The sequence below is a fragment of the Podarcis pityusensis genome (assembly GCF_964106645.2).
Source record: "Podarcis pityusensis genome assembly, chromosome: 5".
Classification (NCBI taxonomy): Eukaryota; Metazoa; Chordata; class Lepidosauria; order Squamata; family Lacertidae; genus Podarcis; species Podarcis pityusensis.
The window spans coordinates 92,153,687-92,174,914 of record NC_138032.1 but is presented as its reverse complement, the minus strand read 5'-3'; the positions used below and the strand labels follow the sequence as shown (position 1 = coordinate 92,174,914).

Genomic DNA, 21,228 nt, shown 5'->3' with positions numbered 1-21,228 from the left:
GGAAAGCCATGTCTCAAAAAAATAAATGTTAAGCAGAATTCACATTCAGTTAAGGAGGGGTTGCTTCCTGGTTAAATGTACTTGCACCCCTAGTACACATACACTCGTATTCTGAAGCCAAAGTTTAAGAGAAAGCCATATTGAGAAATGATATTCTTACATGCCACCCCTGTCTCCACAGCGGTGCGAGATTCCAGGGTTCCCAGCTTCCATATGAGGTTCAGCAGAGACTGTGGTGTGCTTATGATATATGGCTTTATTTACACATATATACAATCTTCGTCTAGATGGAGGGAGCGCAGAGCAGCCACAGCCTAAGAGGGCCTTGCCTTCTTCCCTTCACTGTTAACCCAGTGAAAACTGTTTCCTCCAGCTACATCATCCAGACTTCAAATCCGAACCCTTCTTGTTTTTGCCCACCAACACACAGCTGGAGAAGGGGCCCTATCCCTTCTTGGCCTGGCAACCTTCACCCTCTCATGGTTTCCTTGATGGGCCATCGCCAGTCTTGGTCTCCTTTTAATGGCCCATCTTAGTGGCTATGCCAGGAGTCAGCTGTGGGCCAGTCCACCATCCCTCAGACCATGTGGTGGGCTGGACTATATTTTTTGGGGTGGGGGTGGGAATTGAACGAATTCCTATGTCCCACAAATAACCCAGAGATGCATTTTAAATAAAAGCACACATTCTACTCATGTAAAAACACGCTGATTCCCGGACTGTCTGTGGGCTGGATTGAGAAGGCGAGTGGGCAGCATCCAGCCCCTGGGCCTTAGGTTGCCTGGGCTATGCTTAGCTGGCCTGGTTTATTAGCATCAGCTAAGTCCAGGGGGAAGGGTTCAGCATTTGGCACAGTTTAATCAAAGCTTGGTTAATTCTATCTTTTAGTAAATTCAAAAATTATGGGTCCCCTTTCACCCACAAACTCTGGAACCCAAACACATAACAATATATATGTGAGTTTGGGTATGTAATGATCACCACTGATACTGATTTCGGTAAGAGTGTGAGATGTGTTCTCTTTTACATGGGATGTGTTTGTAAAAGAAAAAGAAAATACTTTTCTCAACGCTTAGCATATGCAAAATGGCTAAAATATGAGGAGCTACTAAGATGGCCGGGGGTTTAGAGTGGCATGTGGGTTAAACCACAGAGCCTAGGACTTGCCAATCAGAAGGTTGGCAGTTCGAATCCCCGCGACGGGGTGAGCTCCCATTGCTTGGTCGCTGCTCCTGCCAACCTAGTAGTTCGAAAGCATGTCAAAGTGCAAGTAGATAAATAGGTACTGCTCCGGCGGAAAGGTAAACGGCGTTTCCGTGCGCTGCTCTGGTTCGCCAGAAGCGGCTTAGTCATGCTGGCCACATGACCCGGAAGCTGTACGCTGGCTCCCTCGGCCAATAAAGCGAGATGAGCGCCGCAACCCCAGAGTCGCCCACAACTGGACCTAATGGTCAGGGGTCCCTTTACCTTTACCTTTTACTAAGATGGCCAGCTGACAGCAATGACCAGTGACCCTACCAGAAATGCTTTCAAGTTTTAAGAAACAAAATTTATACACTTTATTACTATCTCTCTCCCTTTCACTCTCCCCCCCCCCCCCCCAATCTTGAAAAGCAAGTCCCTACTCTGTCTGCGGAAACTGACTGTCCTGGATAACAGTTTATGGGGAGTGATCTCTATGAACCCTGTGAAGCATGCCCAAAATTTGAAATGGTCAGAAACTATGTACATGAAGTGCAGTGAAACCATAAGAAGAGCCTTATCAGGATCAGGCCAATCAGGTCTAGTCCAGCATCCTGTTCTCATAGAGGCCAACCAGATGTAACCTGTAACCTGAGTGCCTAACCCAAACCTTAACACTAAGAAAAAGTTTAACCCTAACCTCTAATACATAACTCTAACCCCTCACCTTAATTCCTAACCCTAAACCAGGGGTCAGCAAAGTGTTTCAGCAGGGGGCCGGTCCACTGTCCCTGAGACCTTGTGGGGGAACAGACTATATTTTGGAAAAAAATATATGAACGAATTCCTTTGCCCCACAAATAACCCAGAGATGCATTTTAAATAAAAGCACACATTCTACTCATGTAAAAACACACTGATTCCTGGACCATCTGCAGGCCGGATTTAGAAGGCGATTGGGCTGGGGCCGGCCCCTAGGCCTTAGTTTGCCTAAAGGTAAAGGGTAAAGGGACCCCTGACCATTAGGTCCAGTCGTGACCAACTCTGGGGTTGCGGCGCTCATCTCGCTTTATTGGCCAAGGGAGCAGGCGTGCAGCTTCCGGGTCATGTGGCCAGCATGACTAAGCCGCTTCTGGTGAACCAGAGCAGCGCACAGAAACGCCCTTTACCTTCCCGCCGGAGCGGTACCTATTTGTCTACTTGCACTTTGACATGCTTTCGAACTGCTAGGTTGGCAGGAGCAGGGACCAAGCAACGGGAGCTCACCCCACCGTGGGGATTCAAACCGCCGACCTTCTGATCGGCAAGTCCTAGGCTCAGTGGTTTAACCCACAGCACCACCTGCGTCCCTTTTAGTTTGCCTACCCATGCCCTAAACCTACCCCCAAATCCTCATGCTAGCCTGTTCCCTAACCCAACCTATAATCCTGACGATAACCCCAACTCTAAACCTAGTCTTAAACCTAACATGAACCACAGTCCTCAGCCCCAGCCACAAACCTTAATCCAAAGCCCCAACCCTATGCTTAACCCAAGCAAATAACCCTAACCACTAACCCTAACTCTATTCCCTAGCACTAAGCCTATCCCCTAGCCCCTTAAACCTAACACATAACTAACCCTAAGCTTAAATCTAACCCTAACACGTAAACCTAACCTCAAACCTATTAGATTATTTTTCTTTTCTCTCCCCCCCCCCCTTCTCTTCATTTTTCTTTCTTTCCAGTAGGATTCTGGAACACTACCCAACTCTTGCGTGAGCATATGGTAGAACAAAAGAATGAAATCTCCATTGATGGAGAAATTGGCCTACTGGGCAGAGAGCAATAGGGCACCACTTCTCAGCTTGCAGTGCTCCTCATGCCCTTTCCAAAGGCCACCAAGACCCTGAGTGCCAGGAGCTGTCCTCCAACCCTCTGGCCTTCTGGTCAGCCTGTGGCCTGTTTGGCAGGACCTGCCTCAGGTTGTCCAGGAAAGGTTTTCTTGTCCATCAACCAATGTCTCAACTGGGAGGATGTTTTCTGTGGCAAGCAATATAGTAGCACCCCACCAGAGCAGTTTACTTCCAAATCCTATGTCCCCATGTGGGGGGAAACCAAGGAAGTTGCGGCCATTTTGGATTTCCTAATGCAAGCCAGTTGGATTTCCAAAGATTCCCCCCTCCTCCAGATCGCAATCTGGGGGTCAGATTGGGTCTGAAGATTCTTGGGTTGGGTTTGAGCTACATTGTTGAATTGGGCCCTAGAAATTGATGTAGCAGTTCTATCTATAATTGATGTTCTGTTGTATAGATTGTTGTTTGACAGTTCAAATGGTCTTAATATGAGATGTGTTATTTTGATGCTTTAATGTAATTGTTGAAAACACCTCAGGATCTTACCTGATGAGGTATGGTTTCCAAATGGATGAAATGAATAAAAATGGCAGGCCAGTGATGGCTTGGAGGAGTTGGCTGATGCTGGGTGTTCTAGCAAGCCAATGTCAGCCAGCAGCCAAACAAGAGAATTATGGTTTGTTACGGCATTCAGACCATAGTATTTCTCTCTCTCCACACATAAACATGTGATAATGGCTAGCCTAGTTATTTTGTCACGGGGCATTCTTCTTATCCCTGAGAAAGTCACGCCTCTTATTTTGTACACCAACGAGGATGCTGGTATTGTATTTTATTCTCTGCCTTTCCTGTCTGGTTTTTTGTTTTGTTTTCTCAAGTGTGCATTAAATATGTTTGCAAATAACACACCATAAATGTCAAAAATCCCAGCAAAATAATTCAGAGGAATACAGTGCATATAAATACATGTCAAAGAACACATTCTAATTCTTAAAGGTAGTGGCCTTTACTTTTTTTTTTTTTACAGATATGCATGTCTGATAATTGAAGTACATACGGTTGAGAAATGTTTCTGCCACCAGGTGGCACTGCAGTAGTCCATAATAAAAAGGCTGTTTTCTATCTAGCAACTCATAGAATCATAGAATAGAATCATAGAATCATAGAGTTGGAAGAGACCACAAGGGCCATCGAGTCCAACCCCCTGCCAAGCAGGAAACACCATCAGAGCCCTCCTGACATATGGTTGTCAAGCCTCTGCTTAAAGACCTCCAAAGAAGGAGACTCCACCACACTCCTTGGCAGCAAATTCCACTGTCAAACAGCTCTTACTGTCAGGAAGTTCTTCCTAATGTTTAGGTGGAATCTTCTTTCTTGTAGTTTGGATCCATTGCTCCGTGTCCGCTTCTCTGGAGCAGCAGAAAACAACCTTTCTCCCTCCTCTATGTGACATCCTTTGATATATTTGAACATGGCTATCATATCACCCCTTAACCTCCTCTTCTCCAGGCTAAACATGCCCAACTCAGTTTAGCAAAAACATTTCAACAAAATATTACAACTATTCTGAAAAATAAGGAATATTAACAGGAATAGGTGGTGTTAACCAAGTGTATCCTATATTTAAATTATCTAAATTATTGTCCCAGAGAACCGTCTCACACGCAGTTATCCGGGTCGCATTCTTTTTCTTCATTCAGCTCTGGGCACGGTATTCCATTATTGGCCGGCTGGAGACGTATATACCGAGTTCGTCTTTTAGTTCCTAAATGTCCACACGTGCCTCTGCAGAGGCCCCAAGAAGACCACAGTGATGTCTCACAATCCAGGGGAGTTTCTGAAATATACAGGAAATTGATAAAGCAATAGGAGTCTGCTTCAGATCCAGGAGCCAAGTGTGCATGAACCATATCAAGCATCCTGCCCCATGCTTGTCCCTCAAGGCCAGGAGAAGGCGATGGAAGCTTCCTGCTTTCCCTCAGCTATGGTATGCTGTTGATGTAAACAAAAATTGCCCTTTTCCCTTATGGGGTATCCAAGAGCCCATATAGAGTCATTACATAGGTTCCCTGTTGGTAGGAGAAAATAACAGAGGCCAACCAGAGAATATTGAGAAGCAAAGCAGCTAGTAAGCTTGATCTTTATTGATCTGTTGCAACAGGGTGCTCCCCTCACATGCAGGAAAGGAGGACCCAAAACAAAGGTGTGCCTGCCCTTATATAGACATTTTAAATTCCCTGCCCTGGAGCTCAAGACCAGCCCTCCATACATCATGCATACATCACAGAAAAGGCGGTCTAAAACAGAAATTTGAATGTTGTTTTTCTCCTGTCCTTGTTTATCTCCTGTCTGGCAGGTTACTTGATTGGATTGCCTGGGGAGCCTGGCCAGTCTTTTGTACTTAGTTCCTGGGCCAGGTCACAGGCTCACACCCTATTCATATCTTAAATGTGCCCTTAAGACAGGATTTGTGAGGAAAGAGACAATGGGGAGGTTTCCCACTTTGACCTTGCAGAGAAAATATTTGCTCAGTTTAGGAATCAAAATGGTTCCAGGTCGGTCTTCCTGTGCTGATCTATGTACGTGCTTGGTTGGTACACTTATGAACATTACCATATATCTAAGACCATAAAATTCCTATCACACTGTGTTGACAAACTGTGGTTAATTTCAAACAAGCCAGGTTTAAGCCATAGGTCTCTGACAATAAGTGGGGATATTCCTGGACCCCAAGCCTTGCAAGCCTTTAAAAGCAAGCCCCAGAACGCTCTGAGTGCCAGCATAGTTGTTCAAGATCTGGTGACTTGTATTCTGGTGACTTGTATTAAACTAACTGAAATGTCCACATATATGAAATAGTCTTTCCAGTCAGAATTCGCAACAAGTGTTTTCCATAGTGTTTTCCCCTATTTTCCCTAACATAATGTCACAATGTATGGTTGCATAAGTTTTGTTTAAACTAAAGCAAAAGCTCTGGAGAACTGTGATTTAAACAACTTGATACATTCCCAGTTCATCTTGCTTTCTTCTTACTCTTTCAAAAAAAACAAAAACAAAAAAACCACAACCCTCCCCTGCAATCTTCCTCTTTAACTGACTAAACTTTGTGAGATTGTCTGTTGCTGTACACCTGTATTGAAGCTACTGCATGGAACTGTACCAAAAGCTGGTAGTCTTTTTAAATTAATAAAAATTGTGCTCTAAATATGTGTGTGTGTGTGTGTGTGTGTGAAATTGTCTATGGAGAGAGAGAGAGAGAGAGAGAGAATTTGCTGAGTTTAGCTTATTTCCTCTAGTCTAGCGGTCAGCAACCTTTTTCAGCCGTGGGCCAGTCCACCATCCCTCAGACCATGTGGCAGGCTGGACTATATTAGGGGGGAGGGGGAATGAACAAATTCCTATGCCCCCCAAATAACCCAGACATGCATTTTAAATAAAAGCACACATTCTACTCATGTAAAAACACCAGGCAGGCCCCACAACTAACCCAGACATGCATTTTAAATAAAAGGACACATTCTACTTATGTAAAAACACACTGATTCCTGGACTGTCCGCGGGCCGGATTGAGAAGGCAATTGGGCCACATCCAGCCTCCGGGCCTTAGGTTGCCTACCCCTGCTCTAGTGATCTGTTCTAACATCTCTTTTGATCTCTCAGTTCACTGTTTCTGATAGCAGTGGTCTATAGTCCAAGGTTTGCATCAGGCTTCCTGTCTTAGCTGTGGTCCCTTCACTCTCAAAGTTAAGCAACAATGGAATACATTGTAGGCTCAGAACGTTTTCTTTGAGGTTGAATCCTGACAAGACAGAAGTACTGTTTTGGGGGACAGGGGGTGGGCAGGTGTGGGGGATTCCCTGGTCCTGAATGGGGTAACTGTGCCTCTGAAGGATCAGGTGCACAGCCTGGGAGTCATTTTGGACTCACAGCTGTCCATGGAGGCACAGGTCAATTCTGTGTCCAGGGCAGCTGTCTACCAGCTCCACCTGGTACACAGGCTGAGACCCTACCTGCCCGCAGACTGTCTTGCCAGAGTGGTGCATGCTCTGGTTATTTCCCACTTGGACTACTGCAATGCGCTCTACGTGGGACTACCTTTGAAGGTGACCCGGAAAATACAACTAATCCAGAACACTGCAGCTAGACTGGTGACTGGGAGTGGCCGCCGGGACCACATAACACTCAGCCTAGTATACCTGAAGGAGCGTCTCCACCCCCATCGTTCAGCTCAGACACTGAGGTCCAGCTCCGAGGGTCTTCTGGTGGTTCCCTTCCCTGAGAGAAGTGAGGTTACAGGAGAACCAGGCAGAGGGCCTTCTCGGTAGTGGCACCCGCCCTGTGGAACGCCCTCCCATCAGATGTCAAGGAAATTAATAACTGACTTTTAGAAGACATCTGAAGGCAGCCCTGTTGAGGGAAGTTTTTAATGTTTTTATTGCATTTTGAATATTCTGTTGGGAGCCTCTCAGAGTGGCTGGGGAAACCCAGCCAGATAGACAGGGTATAAATAATAAATTGTTGTTGTTGTTGTTATGAACTACTGGACAAACTATGAAGATTCCTAAGAGAATATGTGCTAAATGCTTTCACTTTCTAAAGGTATAATATGCATAAATGATTGCCTTGAATTTCCTTTTAGGAAATTCCTAGGCATGGAAATCCTAGGCTCAAGCAACCATTGGTGTAAGGAAAGAGTTAAGGCCATTGTAAGTTCACTCAAGCACCAGAATGCATGGGAATGATAAATTATGATGCCACTGTCAGCTAACTCTGACTGAACATAAGCAGCACTGGGGAGGAAAGCCCAAGAGAAAGTGTACATGACGTGTTGCAAAATTTGCTTCCTTGGTGGTGATTACAATTTCCATGCTGTTTAACAAGTGGGTGAATTTGTAAGCACCTTAACTAAACACTTACTAAAAAGTAAAGGGACCCCTGACCGTTAGGTCCAGTTCCGGACGACTCTCGGCTTGTGGCGCTCATCTCACTTTACTGGCCGAGGGAGCTGGTATACAGCTTCTGGATCATGTGGCCAGCATACCTAAGCCGCTTCTGGCGAAACCAGAGCAGCGCACGGAAACGCAGTTTACCTTCCTGCCGGAGTGGTACCTATTTATCTACTTTGATGTGCTTTCTAACTGCTAGGTTGGCAGGAGCAGGGACTGAGCAATGGGAGCGCACCCTGTCGCAGGGATTCGAACCGCCGACCTTCTGATAGCCAAGCCCTAGGCTCTGTGGTTTAGACATCCCCAAACACTTACTAGCTAAAGGTAGAAGAAACTTCTCAGATGGACCAGGGGTGTTTGGGAGAGAACCTCTGCCCTAAGGTATGGATGAAGCAGCAGTCTGCACAGTTTTTAACCAAAGTAAAGTAGAGGGACTAATGGTCACTCTTTCATCAAGTCAAATAATTTACTACACGCACTGAGGACTGGTTGCAGAAAAGCCATCCTTCCACATGGCTGTGGTACCATTGCACAACCTGTAGCTTTTTAAAATCAGCTTTGTTGTGGCTGGTCATATGAATGTCCAGCGGGCAGTGGCAGCAATCTGCCGGCAGATGTGTGGTATCAGCATAAAGAACTTCATGTGATCTGCCTGATCAAATTCCACTCTAGCCAGTACAGTGGTACCTTGGTTCTCAAATGCCTTGGTTCTCAAACGCCTGGGTACTCAAACGCCAAAAACTGGAAGTGTTCCAGTTTTCGAACATTTTTCGGAAGCCGAACGTCCGATGCAGCTGTTGGCTATTGTTTCTGGAACACCTGCACCAATCAGAAGCTGCACCTTGGTTTCTGAACATTTCAGTAGTCAAACGGACTTCTGGAACGGATTAGGTTTGGCACTTTTGTTGTTTTGCGTTTTGGTTTTTGAGGCTTTTTTGGTTAATTTGTTTTTTGTGACTGTGTGGAACTGAGTTCAGCTACCATAGCTGTCAACGTTTCCTTTTTTCTAAGGGAAATTCCCTTATTCCGAATAGGATTCCTCGCAAGAAAAGGGAAAAGTTGACAGCTATGCAGCTACTGATAGATTGACTGTGTGACTGCGGAAGTGGATAAAAGTCCCCCATCCAAACACTGACTATCAGTGCAGGTAAGAAAAAAAAATTTTTTTTATCATCTACAATACTGTCTTATTTATTTTATAGTACAATACATTGATTAGTGCTTCCATTTTATGGATCAATGGTTTTGTTAAGATAGTAAAATTCATGTCAAATTACTGTTTTAGGGGTTGTTTTTAAAAGCCTGGATTAATTCGTTTTGCATTATCTTTGGGAAAGCGTGCCTTGGTTTTGGAATGCTTTGGTTTTGGAACGGACTTCCAGAACAGATTAAGTTTGAGAACCAAGGTACCACTGTACTCCTTTGGAAGTAAACTTCACTACCACTTGCAGAAGGGAAATTGTGTGGGAAACTGTAGTCAAGCATAACTAGCAAGCTGAGGGCTGGTTAATGCATGAAGGGGTTAAGGCCACAAAATTGCATTCCTAGGCTCAGCTAGGTAACATCCCTCACCTGGAAGAAAGTTAATTTCCCTCCTTTGTTTGTTCTTTTTTCACCATGTGAACTCACCAAGATAGCTCACTACAAGCTCAGACCACGTACTTAGAGCTATTTCACTATATTTTGTATCCCAAGATTTCTGCCTACTTGCCACTGCATGGAATAACATGTGAACCTGACCTTCTGACCTTCAATGTTTGTAAGTAAAGCATTCAAATTTACTAATGGTATGGTCTGTTCATTGTGAGAGGGATAGAAAGGGGAAGCATCATAAGCATCTAGAACAGAATATTTAAAAGGTCTGTTATTCCCTTGCTTAACTTTGCTGCATGATTCTGTGTTTTTAAAGTCTGTTGGGAGCTCTTTTTTTGTTGGAGAGAATGTTTAGCCTTAAGGGACGCGGATGGCACTGTGGGTTAAACCACTGAGCCTAGGACTTGCCAATCAGAAGATTGGCAGTTCAAATCCCTGCAACGAGGTGAGCTCCCGTTGCTCGGTCCCAGCTCCTGCCAACCTAGCAGTTTGAAAGCACCTCAAAGTGCAAGTAGATAAATAGGTACCACTCCTGCAGGAAGGTAAACGGCGTTTCCATGTGCTGCTCTGGTTTGCCAGAAGCGGCTTAGTCATGCTGGCCACATGACCCGGAAGCTGTATACCGGCTTCCTTGGCCAGTAAAGCAAGATGAGCGCCGCAACCCCAGAGTCGGTCACGACTGGACCTAATAGTCAGGGGTCCCTTTACCTTTACCTTTATGTTTAGCCTTGCACTTTGGATCTCTAGGGATCCAGCCAATTCTTTTATTAATTATCCCACAGGGATTATCTATATAAATCTATTTTTGCCATTTTCCCATATGATCTCCCTGTGCATTCATTTTTTCACATTACATACTTATAGCAAAACAGTCCACGTTATCCAAGTGTTAAACACTTACCTGAAACAGAATCATCAATTTCATTCCTGATTGCAGTCACATTGGGCTGAGGAGGAGGAAATCCTAGTTTGCCTCTTTTCACTTTTATCATGGTTACTCGAGCGATAGGTGGCAATTTTTTAAGCTTGGGGTAATAAAACGAGTTCGCTGGGTGACTTGGAGAGGAAGCAGTGATCTGTGAATTGAAACACATATGCAAAAGATACCAATTTAGTATCACAAAGGGAATCTGCAGCAAAATGTTGCAGTGCGGGTTGCTCCTGCGCAGGGTTCCACCACTTCCATTTGCTGTCCCATCACCATTCATCATAGTACTGCACCCATTGTACATGCTCAGTTCTCATTTTCCCCTAAAGGTTTCTTTTTGATCTTTTACTAATCTTGGGGTTCCATCAAATCTGGTTAACAGATGGCAACGTTTGGGCTGCATAAGGAGAAGCAGTCAGAGAACTATTAGTATAAAAAGGTAAAGGGACCCCTGACCATTAGGTCCAGTCGTGACCGACTCTGGGGTTGCAGCGCTCATCTCGCTTTATTGGCCGAGGGAGCCGGCGTACAGCTTCCGGGTCATGTGGCCAGCATGACTAAGCCGCTTCTGGCAAACCAGAGCAGCGCACGGAAACACTGTTTACCTTCCTGCCAGAGCGGTACCTATTTATCTACTTGCACTTCAACGTGCTTTTGAACTGCTTGGTTGGCAGGAGCAGGGACCGAGCAACGGGAGCTCACCCCATCATGGGGATAGCTCTCCGTATATATTAGGGGAGTTTACTGGCTCTGGCCAAGTATATGCCAGTCTTGTGGTCTGGGCAGCCCAAGACTTCCATGCACACTGCCCAGTCTTGTGCCCCAGAGAATGAATGAATGAATTTTATTTGCATCAGCCGTCAGCCATAGTAATAAAACAAAGATACGATATACAAAGGATAGAAATAAAAAGGCAATTATATAAAATACATTTTGGGGTTTTGAATCAATAGTCAAATGGTGGATCTTATTCTGATTGCCCCAGCTAAAAAACTTTGCTGTCACCTGCTCATCTTGATCTGCCAAGAGAAAGGACATTGTGGCAGTGGTTGGGAGACCCAGAACAGACGATAAAAGAGGGGTGATAATCTCACTCCTCAAGTCTTTATAAAGAGTGCAAGCCAGAAGGGCATGCGCCACCGATTCGGTACTCCCAACTCCACATGGACATAAGCATTTTTCGTGTGGAATCTGTTGGAATCGTCCCTCAAATACAGCCGAGGGCAATACATTCAATCTTGTGAGAGTAAAAGTGTTGCACCCCAGAAAGGTCACTTCGGTGTGTGAAAGGCAGCATTTACAAGTTCTAAGCTCAACTTAGATGCGGGTGGCGCTGTGGGTTAAACCACAGAGCCTCTTGGGCTTGCCAATCAGAAGGTTGGTGGTTCGAATCCTGACAACGGCCTTCCATCAGTGAGAGAGATGATTGTGTTTCACTGGTCAGCTACTGCCTTCATTAAGCCAGGCAGACCCTGGTCAACACAGTGCTGACCCACCACTGTCCACCTACTTCAGTGGGTTCTTGGGAGTTCAGAGTCTCCAGCGGGTTGATGTCACCCCCCCCAAAGGTGCGCCCTTTCATTGTCTCCCGAGACAGACGGATGCCCACAATCTCAACATGCCAACAAATGCCAGGGAACCAAATTGTACCAATTTGAACTGAACCGGGATTCAGCCAGAGTGGATAGCAGGAGCCCAGGATAGCTCTGTGGCAGATCCACCCGGGGTAATCCAGAACTATCAAAAGCAGGGGGCAAGGGGCAGTCGTAGGAGCTAGAATGCAACCCCCTACAGCTACTCATCTGTGCCTCTGTTGCAGCAAACACAGCTCCACAGTTCATGCCTCTATGTCAGTGGTGGCCAAACCTGGCCCTCCAGCTGATTTTGGACTACAATTCCCATCATCCCTAGCTAACAGGACCAGTGGTCAGGGATGATGGGAATTGTAGTCCCAAAAGAGCTGGAGGGCCAAGTTTGGCCACCACTGCTCTATGTGAAGAAACAAGAATGCTCTTGTTTTGCAATAGGATTTCTGGGGATCTGTCATTTCTGGATCACAAGCTGGGTTCAGTTCTGGGATTGGCTGAATCTGGTCTAGACCAAATCTGGCCCAATCCAGATTTACAAATCAGGGTTATAAATCAGATCAGGGATGTCTGCACAGCCCTAGTGGTTTTATTGTGGTTTTATGATTGTTTTTTGTTTCTTGGTGCAATGTGTGTGTGAAGCTTTGTGAAAGTGTTTCAATAAATATATAAAACAGTTTTTAACCAATAGCAAAGCTGTACCTGAGGTTACACCTTCTCCGAAGTAGCCGGCAGCTATTGACAACGTTGCCTGCTTCTTTCCCATAGTAGGGCAATGTCTGAGTGGCCTTGTTCACACATCACAGTAAACCATATTACAGTGGTGCCTCGCAAGACGAAATTAATTCGTTCCGCAAGTCTCTTCGTCTTGCGAGTTTTTCGTCTTGCGATGCACGGTTTCCCATAAGAATGCATTGAAAATCAATTAATGCGTTCCTAGGGAAACCGCCTTCAGACCAGGTCCGGGGACAGTCTGTCCCCAGACCTCTTCTGAAGGCTGGGGGGGGGGACAAGGGCTTTTCTTCCCACCCCCAGCATTTTAAAAAACCCCGGGACAGCGGAGGACTTCTCCGCTGTCCGGGCGATCTTAAAATGCTGGCGGGCGGCATTTTAAAATCGCCCCGGGACAGCGGAGGACTTCTCCGCTGTCCGGGGCGATTTAAAAGCCCCTGGGAAGGCGGGCAGGGGGGACAAAGACTTTCGCCCCCCGCCCGCCTTCAGAAGGTGTTCCCGCCCCCCGCCCCGCTTCGGAGCAGCGTTCCGAAGCGGGGCGGCTGGGGCAGGTGTTCCCGCCCCCCCGCCCCGCTTCGGAGCACCGGGAGAAGCGATCTCCCCGCAGCCCCTTGCTTCAAAAGAGGTCCGGGGGCAGCGGGGAAGAAGCGCTGCGCTTCCCGCTGCCCCCGGACCTCTTTTGAAGCAAGGGGCTGCGGGGAGATCGCTGTCCCCGGACCTCTTTTGAAGCAAGGGGCGGTGGGGAGAAGCGATCTCCCCGCAGCCCCTGGCTTCAAAAGAGGTCCGGGGGCAGCGGGAAGCGCTTCCCGCTGTCCCCGGACCTGGGGCTGCGGGGAGAAGATCGCTTCTCCCCGCCGCCCCTTGCTTCAAAAGAGAAGACCCGCTGTCCCCGGGGCAAGCTTCGTTTTGCGAAGCAAGCCCATAGGGAAATTCGTCTTGCGAGGCAACTCGAAAACGAAAAAAACCTTTCGTTTTGCGAGTTTTTCGTCTCGCGAGGCGTTCGTCTTGCGGGGTACCACTGTAATGTCAACATGTCAGTCTTAACCACTCTGTTCCTGCCTGCTAGAGTACAGGTGAAACAAACCATGCTCAGTGTTCTGTCTGAACTGGGGATCATGGTTTGTTACACTCTGATCAAACCATGATCTGTAGTTAAAGTATGTTCTTGACTTATTGATCATGGTTTGTCTGAGCAACAAACCATGCTGTAACATTCCTCACCTGTAGGAGAACAGTCAGCAGAGTTAAAGGTTTTTCAAAAAGGCAAAAGTGCTAAGAAGAACACTATTAAGTATGTGCATTCCAAGGCCATTAGTAAAGGGTTTGCACCTGCATAAACAAATTGAATTTTTTTTGGGGGGAGTGCCATGAATTTTAAGAATTAAAAACACCAATAAGCTCCCCCTCACATTGTATCCTATGGATGGGTTGCATGTTACAGCCTAAGAATGGCTTTAGATGTGAAACTTTGCTGTTTCCCTAAAAACAGGTATCAATGTGCAGACCTCTGTGCATGTAGAAAGAAAGAAAAATTAATTGCACCTATTTGTTGCGGCAAAAAGCTCTTGCCTCTGGAATGCTCTTTTAAAAACAGTATTAAAGAAATGTCAAAAGAGGGTTTGAGAGTTGGGATAGTGATCAACTTGTTATGGAGTCACAAAAAACCCCATGCTTTATGACATCACATTTGACTGGGAGCCGACATACACAGAGTTGTGTGCATCGCTTGATGCCCTCGATTGCTAACTCTTAAAATCAGGAGGTGGTGCTCTTGTGAAAGAGGCTTATGTGATTTGACCTCTATACAGATGTCCAATGAATGTCTCTTGTTGTCGTTGGCATCCGTCTGTCTCGAGAGACAATGGAGTGCGCCTCTGGGGGTGAAGTCGAGCCACTGAAGATTCACAGCACTTGCTGTGGCTGCAGAGACCAGTGGTAACTCAAAACTGCTCCCTCCCGCTTTGTGTTTGCTGGATTAGTCTGCCAAAGTGACCTCCAGGTCACTTCCTGAGCAGTGTGTATGGAGATCCTGGGCCGCCCACATGACAACATCCCAAAGATATCCCTTAAGGCAGCGGAGGTTTAGAACTAGAGTTTTCCCTCTCCCAGATAAGTTACCTTCCCCTGTTGATGAGCCTCATCTGCCCCACACTTCCCTCTACAGCACATGCAGAAACTGCCTGAAATATAGACATCGTAGACAATGTGAGGGATGTGGGTGGTGCTGTGGGTTAAACCACAGAGCCTAGGGCTTGCTGATCAGAAGGTTGGCAGTTCGAATCCCCACAACGGGTGAGCTCCCGTTGCTCAGTTCCTGCTCCTGCCAACCTAGCAGTTCGAAAGCACGTCAAAGTGCAAGTAGATCAATAGGTACCGCTCCGGCGGGAAGGTAAACGGCGTTTCTGTGCGCTGCTCTGGTTTGCCAGAAGCGGCTTAGTCATGCTGGCCACATGACCCGGAAGCTGTATGCCGGCTCCCTTGGCCAATAAAGCGAGATGAGCGCCACAACCCCAGAGTCATCCGCAACTGGACCTAATGGTCAGGGGTCCCTTTACCTTTACCTTTAGACAATGTGAAGGACAGAGGAAACAAGCATGACCCCAACCTCCCTGGCTTAAGTCAAATCTGCGTAAAGCTGTTGTGTGTTTTGGGGATTTTTAAATTCTATTAACATGCATCTATAATGGAAAAGGTGGAACTGGGAAGGCAGGGGGAAAAGACACCCCTGATTCCACCATCAAGGTCTTATAGAAAAATAATTGGGTGAAAAGCAGAGTCCCTGTATTAGGTTTCTATATAAATAATTTTTCAAAATATAAGCCAACAGTCAAATAATGCCAGCAAATTTAATTTCCATATTAGCTTTCTTTTCACTAGAATTCATTATTACGTAACTAAGTTGAATTAATTGAGTAAGTAGAATTAATTAGTGTAGATTAATCAATTAAACAATAATTTTGATTGGGTCGCTTCACACTTCTTTGACGGAACGTCCCCACTACAAAACAGTGCAGCAGAGCATGGTTCAATTGAAATGTGGAATAATAAAGTTAGGGCACAGCATATCCTTCTGTTTAAGAAATGAGTCAGACAACACTGAGTACAGGTGTGCTCAACATATAAAAAGGTAAAGGGACCCCTGACCATTAGGTCCAGTCGTGGCCGACTCTGGGGTTGCAGCGCTCATGTCGCTTTACTGGCCGAGGGAGCCGGCGTACAGCTTCCAGGTCATGTGGCCAGCATGACTAAGCAGCTTCTGGAGAACGAGAGCAGCCCACGGAAACACTGTTTACCTTCCCGCCGGAGCGGTACCTATTTATCTACTTGCACTGGCGTGCTTTCGAACTGCGAGGTTGGCAGGAGCAGGGACCGAGCAACAGGAGGTCACCCCATTGGGGGGATTCGAACCGCCGACGTTCTGATCAGCAAGTCCTAGGCTCTGTGGTTTAGCCCACAGCGCCACCCGTGTCCCTATGCTACCATCACAATTACGGCTGTGATATAAAATAATGATCACACTAATGTTGAATGGAATTGTGTGTTTGACCAGTCAAGGAACGGCTTAGAAACTTACCTCTGTGACAGGATCCTGTGGGATAGTGGCAAAATTGGGGGAGGAAAACGTGAAGCCGCTGTCAGTGCCAGCGTCATACGGGAAAAGATCCAAAGATACTTTCTGTTTCCAGTGGTCTTTTTCACACAGATTTAAACTGTCAATGCCCACGAACCAGTCAGGGCTGGGCACAATTCGCACTGCAATGGACACCTAACAGTTAAAAAAAAGAAAAGGCTTACTTCAGAACCCGAATTAAGCACGTTAGATTAAGCCTCCTTATATTATTGCACCACAACGTCACATGTAAATAAACCAGTGTAACAGTAATATCATAACATACCCTCCAAAGTTTCTCTGATGGAAATAGGGGTGTCCTATTCAATAATCATAATAAGCTGATTATTTATATGCCACCCATTAAACATTTTTTTAAAAAAATCCCTATACAGGCTTCTAAAGGTTGTATCTTCCTGGCTCAGGAGTCGCATAACTCCATACCCTCCAACATTTCTCTGATGAAAATAGGGATGTCCTAAGGAAAAGCGGGACATTCTGGGATCAAATTAGAACCCAGGACGCCTTCTGTAAATCCAGGACTGTCACTGGAAAATAGGGACACTTGGAGAGTCTGTTTTAGAAATAATCTACTTTATTTATTTTTATTGATTATGGCACAATACGGCCCTTTCCCACATCACACTTGGCGGCCTCTTGAGCAAAATATATTAAACTCTGCGGCGCTTATATAAGAGACTCTTCTTCAAATAGTTTCAGTCATGCACATATTGGGCTGTGTACAAAGCTGTTTGTGCAGGCGTGGAGCAGACTTCTAATGCGATGGGACGTTGCCTTCCTCTCCTCCTCTCGGCAGTCTCCGCTCCACCCTCAAAATCTGAAGTGGGTGAAAAGAGGAAGGTGACGTCTGCTCATGCAATTCCACTCATGCTTCCAAGAGCTGCAACCTTTGACTGACGAATCAGTTAGATGCCTCAATTGATCCTCAGGCCTATTCGGGGGGGGGGGGCAGCTGGATACACTTGTGATAGGCCTTGGAGGGCTAAGTTGGTTGGGGGGCCCCTGCCAGGGACCTGCCAAACTTAAGCTGTCATGCCAAGACCTTGGGCTTTCAAATTTCAGCAGCATCCCATGCAAGGCCTCTTGCGCTCCATTATGAATTGTAGTTGTGGCACCCCCACGGCTCTAAAAAGTGAAGGTAAAGGACCCCCGAGCGGTTAAGTCCAGTCAAAGGCGACTATGGGGTTGTGGCGCTCATCTCGCTTTCAGGCCGAGGAACCTGGTGTTTGTCCACAGACAGCTTTCCGGGTCATGTGGCCAGCAGGACTAAACCGCTTCTGGCGCAACGGGACACCGTGATGGAAACTAGAGCGCACGGAAACGCCGTTTACCTTCCCGCTGCAGTGGTACCTATTTATGTACTTGCACTGGTATGCTTTCAGACTGCTCGGTTGGCAGGAGCTAGGACAGAGCAACAGGAGCTCACCCCGTCGCGGGGATTTGAACCACCGATCTTCTGATCAGCAAGCCCAAGAGGGTCAGTGGTTTAGACCACAGTGCCACCCCAAGGCTCTATGCCCAACATGACCAATCTGGTTGCACTTTCCTAAATCTTCCACTGGACCCCTACCTCCCAGCTGACTGGGGACTTAATGCGCTGCAAGACTTTGATAGTAAAATCTAGACCTGCGTTACTGCATACTAGCAGATTAGGATCTGATTAGGCGCTGCCGCCACCGCAGTGGCACATGTCCTGGGCTGTTGGAGCCATGTGTCTGGTGCAATAAACTGGTTTATCTGAGCTACCTTACTCTTATGTAACCAAGCAGGCTGCTTTTTTTGTTTGAGTTTATAACTTTATTCTAACAAGACTCTCGCCCCGGGCATCACACAAGCTCTGAACAGGCCTGTTGACACCCCAATGAATTGGCCAACACGGTCGTTTCTTTTCTTTTAAAGCCTTTATTTAGATGTAACTACTTATAGTACTACTTATAGTACTATAACTACTTATAGACGCGGGTGGCGCTGTGGGTTAAACCACAGAGCCTAGGACTTGCCGATCAGAAGGTCGGCGGTTCGAATCCCAGTGACGGGGTGAGCTCCCATTGCTCGGTCCCTGCTCCTGCCAACCTAGCAGTTCAAAAGAACATCAAAGTGCAAGTAGATAAATAGGTACTGCTCCGGCGTGAAAGTAAATGGCGTTTCCGTGCGCTGCTCTGGTTCGCCAGAAACAGCTTAGTCATGCTGGCTACAAGACCTGGAAGCTGTATGCCAGCTTCCTCGGCCAATAAAGCAAGATGAGCGCCGCAACCCTAGAGTCGGCCATGACTGGACCTAATGGTCAAGGGTCCCTTTACCTTTACTTATATTTTTAAAAGCCATACGGAGGTGGCAGGAACCATCTTAAAAGAGGCATTCCCCCTGCGGACAGACACACAACGACATGCCTCTCTTCAAAGGTGCTTGCTGTGATGTACACACCTAAAATTTAAGGACTCCCGGTTGTTGAAAACCATTGTTTTAATTGCATGCAATTTTGGGGGGGAAACAACTGACTGAATAACACACTCGTTTTAAGTAACCGACTTCCATTTCTTTAATCGGGTGATGGCTCTATTTTTTATTTATTTTTTTACAAAAAAAATAGGCCAATGAGCATTTTCCCTACTTACCAGCGGGTGTCTTGGGTGGACCTCCAAGTCTGCGGCCGTTTGCCCCGTGCCAGTGGAAATGGCAGGAGCGGAGAATATTCCGTGAATGCTTTGGATTTTTTCCCCAGCTGCTTCTATTTCCTTCATTAATGCCCAGGGTTCACCTCTTTCGGCAAAGTCACGCATCCCGTTGCTGGCAAACTCGTTCATTTTCCACATGTTGTAGTCAGAGTTATGGGCAGCGCCTGTGGAAGGGAAGACATTGCAGCAGGCAGGAGTCTGGTTTAGATTTGCTGAATAATATACTGTATGCTGTTCTTCTCCTCTCTTTCTGAAGTGGAACAAGCCATGTTTAAAGAAGTAAGGTATGCTGTTTACTTTAGCTGCAGCAAAATTGGAAACAGAAGCTAGCTGGAGAAACCAGCCCCACATTGTATAACACTGAGCTTGCTGATAGTGCATGTTTGGTCTCTCAGTCATAGGAACTTAGACGTAACTTGATTACAAAAAAATAAATAAATTAAGAAAAGATGGTACGGTTTTTAGAGAGTTAGCTTGCCTTTAGTATCTGCATGAGCCTGACTTACCCAGAAGTGACGACCATTGTGCTGGAGGCCTGAACAGAGGGTACTGCTTAGGGAACGATGCCTGGGTCCACTTTCCTGTGAAAATAATGGTGTACCTTGCAAGTTCTTCTGCTGTGCAAACAGAGTCTTCCTCAATAGGCAAACAATGAACAAAGCTCAGAACAGTGAAAAGCAATGCTATGATGATTCTATAGGAGCTGGAGACAGCGGTCAAGTTTTCCATTTCCTCGCCCGTGCAGAAAACCCTCCACGTTCCTCTCTGTGGGTTAAATAAATGAAAGCTTGATACAGTTAGACTCTGAGCATGCAGGAAGTCAACTGCCAAAAACTCTGCTGCATTTAAGAATCACAAGACTTTCGAATAAGTTGAAGTTGTAACAGTACCCCAAACAAATGTTTCCGATTGGAAAACGAAACATGTTTCTGGCGACGTGCTTTTTCAAGATCCGTTTACAGTTTTGCTTTTTCAGTCTTATTGGAATCACATCTTGGCCCAATTATGTTAGCAATTGTTTCGGTGCGTATGGTATATATGTTTTAAAATATTAAGTTGCACGTCATTTTGCCCAGAGACATACTTCCTTTGAAAATTGAGTTTAAAAACTGCCTCATGGCACACAACACTGTAGGTCGGAGTTAGTACATGCAAATTTAAGGCATAATCTAGCTGCTAAGTCCCATGATGCAGAAATTAGGAGGGGGGCATATTTTACAAGATATTAGATAATAAAACACCAAACTATGATTGTTTTAAACAATAACTTTTAACATTATTTTTAAAACTTCTTTACTTTAAGAATTGGACAGAATTAAAAACAGCAGCTAAGATAGTAGGAATGTACATTAGTAATACATGCAAATATTTCACACTTACTGGGTGGTGTTTCCTGTGAAGCCCTGGGAAGTTAAGAGCCCTTGCTTGTTCTTGCAGTTCTGCCACAGAAAAGGATGAAACCAGAGTGCTTGCTGCTATTTATGCCAGAAGTTAGGTCCCTTTGGTCCAAGGCTGATTGCAACCTTTAGACTAGATGAGACGAATGCATCTTGTCCTTGTTTGAAACGTTTTCACTGTTTCATGAGAATTAATTAAAAAAAACCCTATTAAAATTGTGGTGCCGAACAGATAAAACAAGATTTTAGAGAACCTTACGTTATTGCCATCAGTTCAAGGTTTCTGAAGACTGTACATTTCTTTGTTCTTGCTTTCGTGCCCCGAAGCTAAGGACAAACTGCTTCCAAGACAAAACCTTTCTCGTGGAAGAGTTTTAGATGAGAAGCACATTTTTGTAAGTTTTATTGGTTGACAGATGGCTTTTTCAAGTATTGACTGAAAGCACTCTCCTCTAATTCACCCATATGCGCACGTCTCAGCTGGAAGAAGAAAACCAAAGGTGCCTAAGGAAAATATTGTCGCTACAAATATGCTTTAGGAAAGCAATTATACGCTGTGTACATTTTAATTGCTGTACACTATCTGGAGAAGATCTACAAGACATCCTTGTTTGACAAGGAGCCACTAGGATGCCCCTCTGGGAAAAGTGTCACAGTTGTCATGTTTCAAATAAACCTGTAACAGAAAAAATAGTAAATTATATATAAACTTTTACTATAACTT

The 21,228-nt window shown here is 45.7% G+C and overlaps 1 protein-coding gene across 2 annotated transcripts; it reads right to left on the bottom strand.

The window, feature by feature from the left end:
- Positions 1 to 3,997: 3,997 nt before the first annotated feature.
- On the bottom strand, positions 3,998 to 20,795 carry SPON2 (spondin 2). 2 transcript variants are annotated; one of them, XM_081005715.1, is made up of 6 exons: positions 20,488 to 20,795; positions 19,614 to 19,872; positions 19,048 to 19,271; positions 16,376 to 16,567; positions 10,457 to 10,631; positions 3,998 to 4,853 (listed from the first exon to the last, which is right to left on the bottom strand). In XM_081005715.1, exons 2-6 carry the CDS (start codon positions 19,834 to 19,836, stop codon positions 4,675 to 4,677), a joined length of 993 nt encoding a protein of 330 aa, XP_080861841.1. In that variant the 5' UTR covers positions 19,837 to 19,872; positions 20,488 to 20,795; the 3' UTR covers positions 3,998 to 4,674. The 2 variants fall into 2 exon arrangements, with proteins under 2 accessions (XP_080861841.1, XP_080861842.1); XM_081005716.1 differs by lacking the exon at positions 20,488 to 20,795 and having other exon boundaries at positions 19,614 to 19,890.
- Between the last annotated feature and the right edge of the window lie 433 nt (positions 20,796 to 21,228).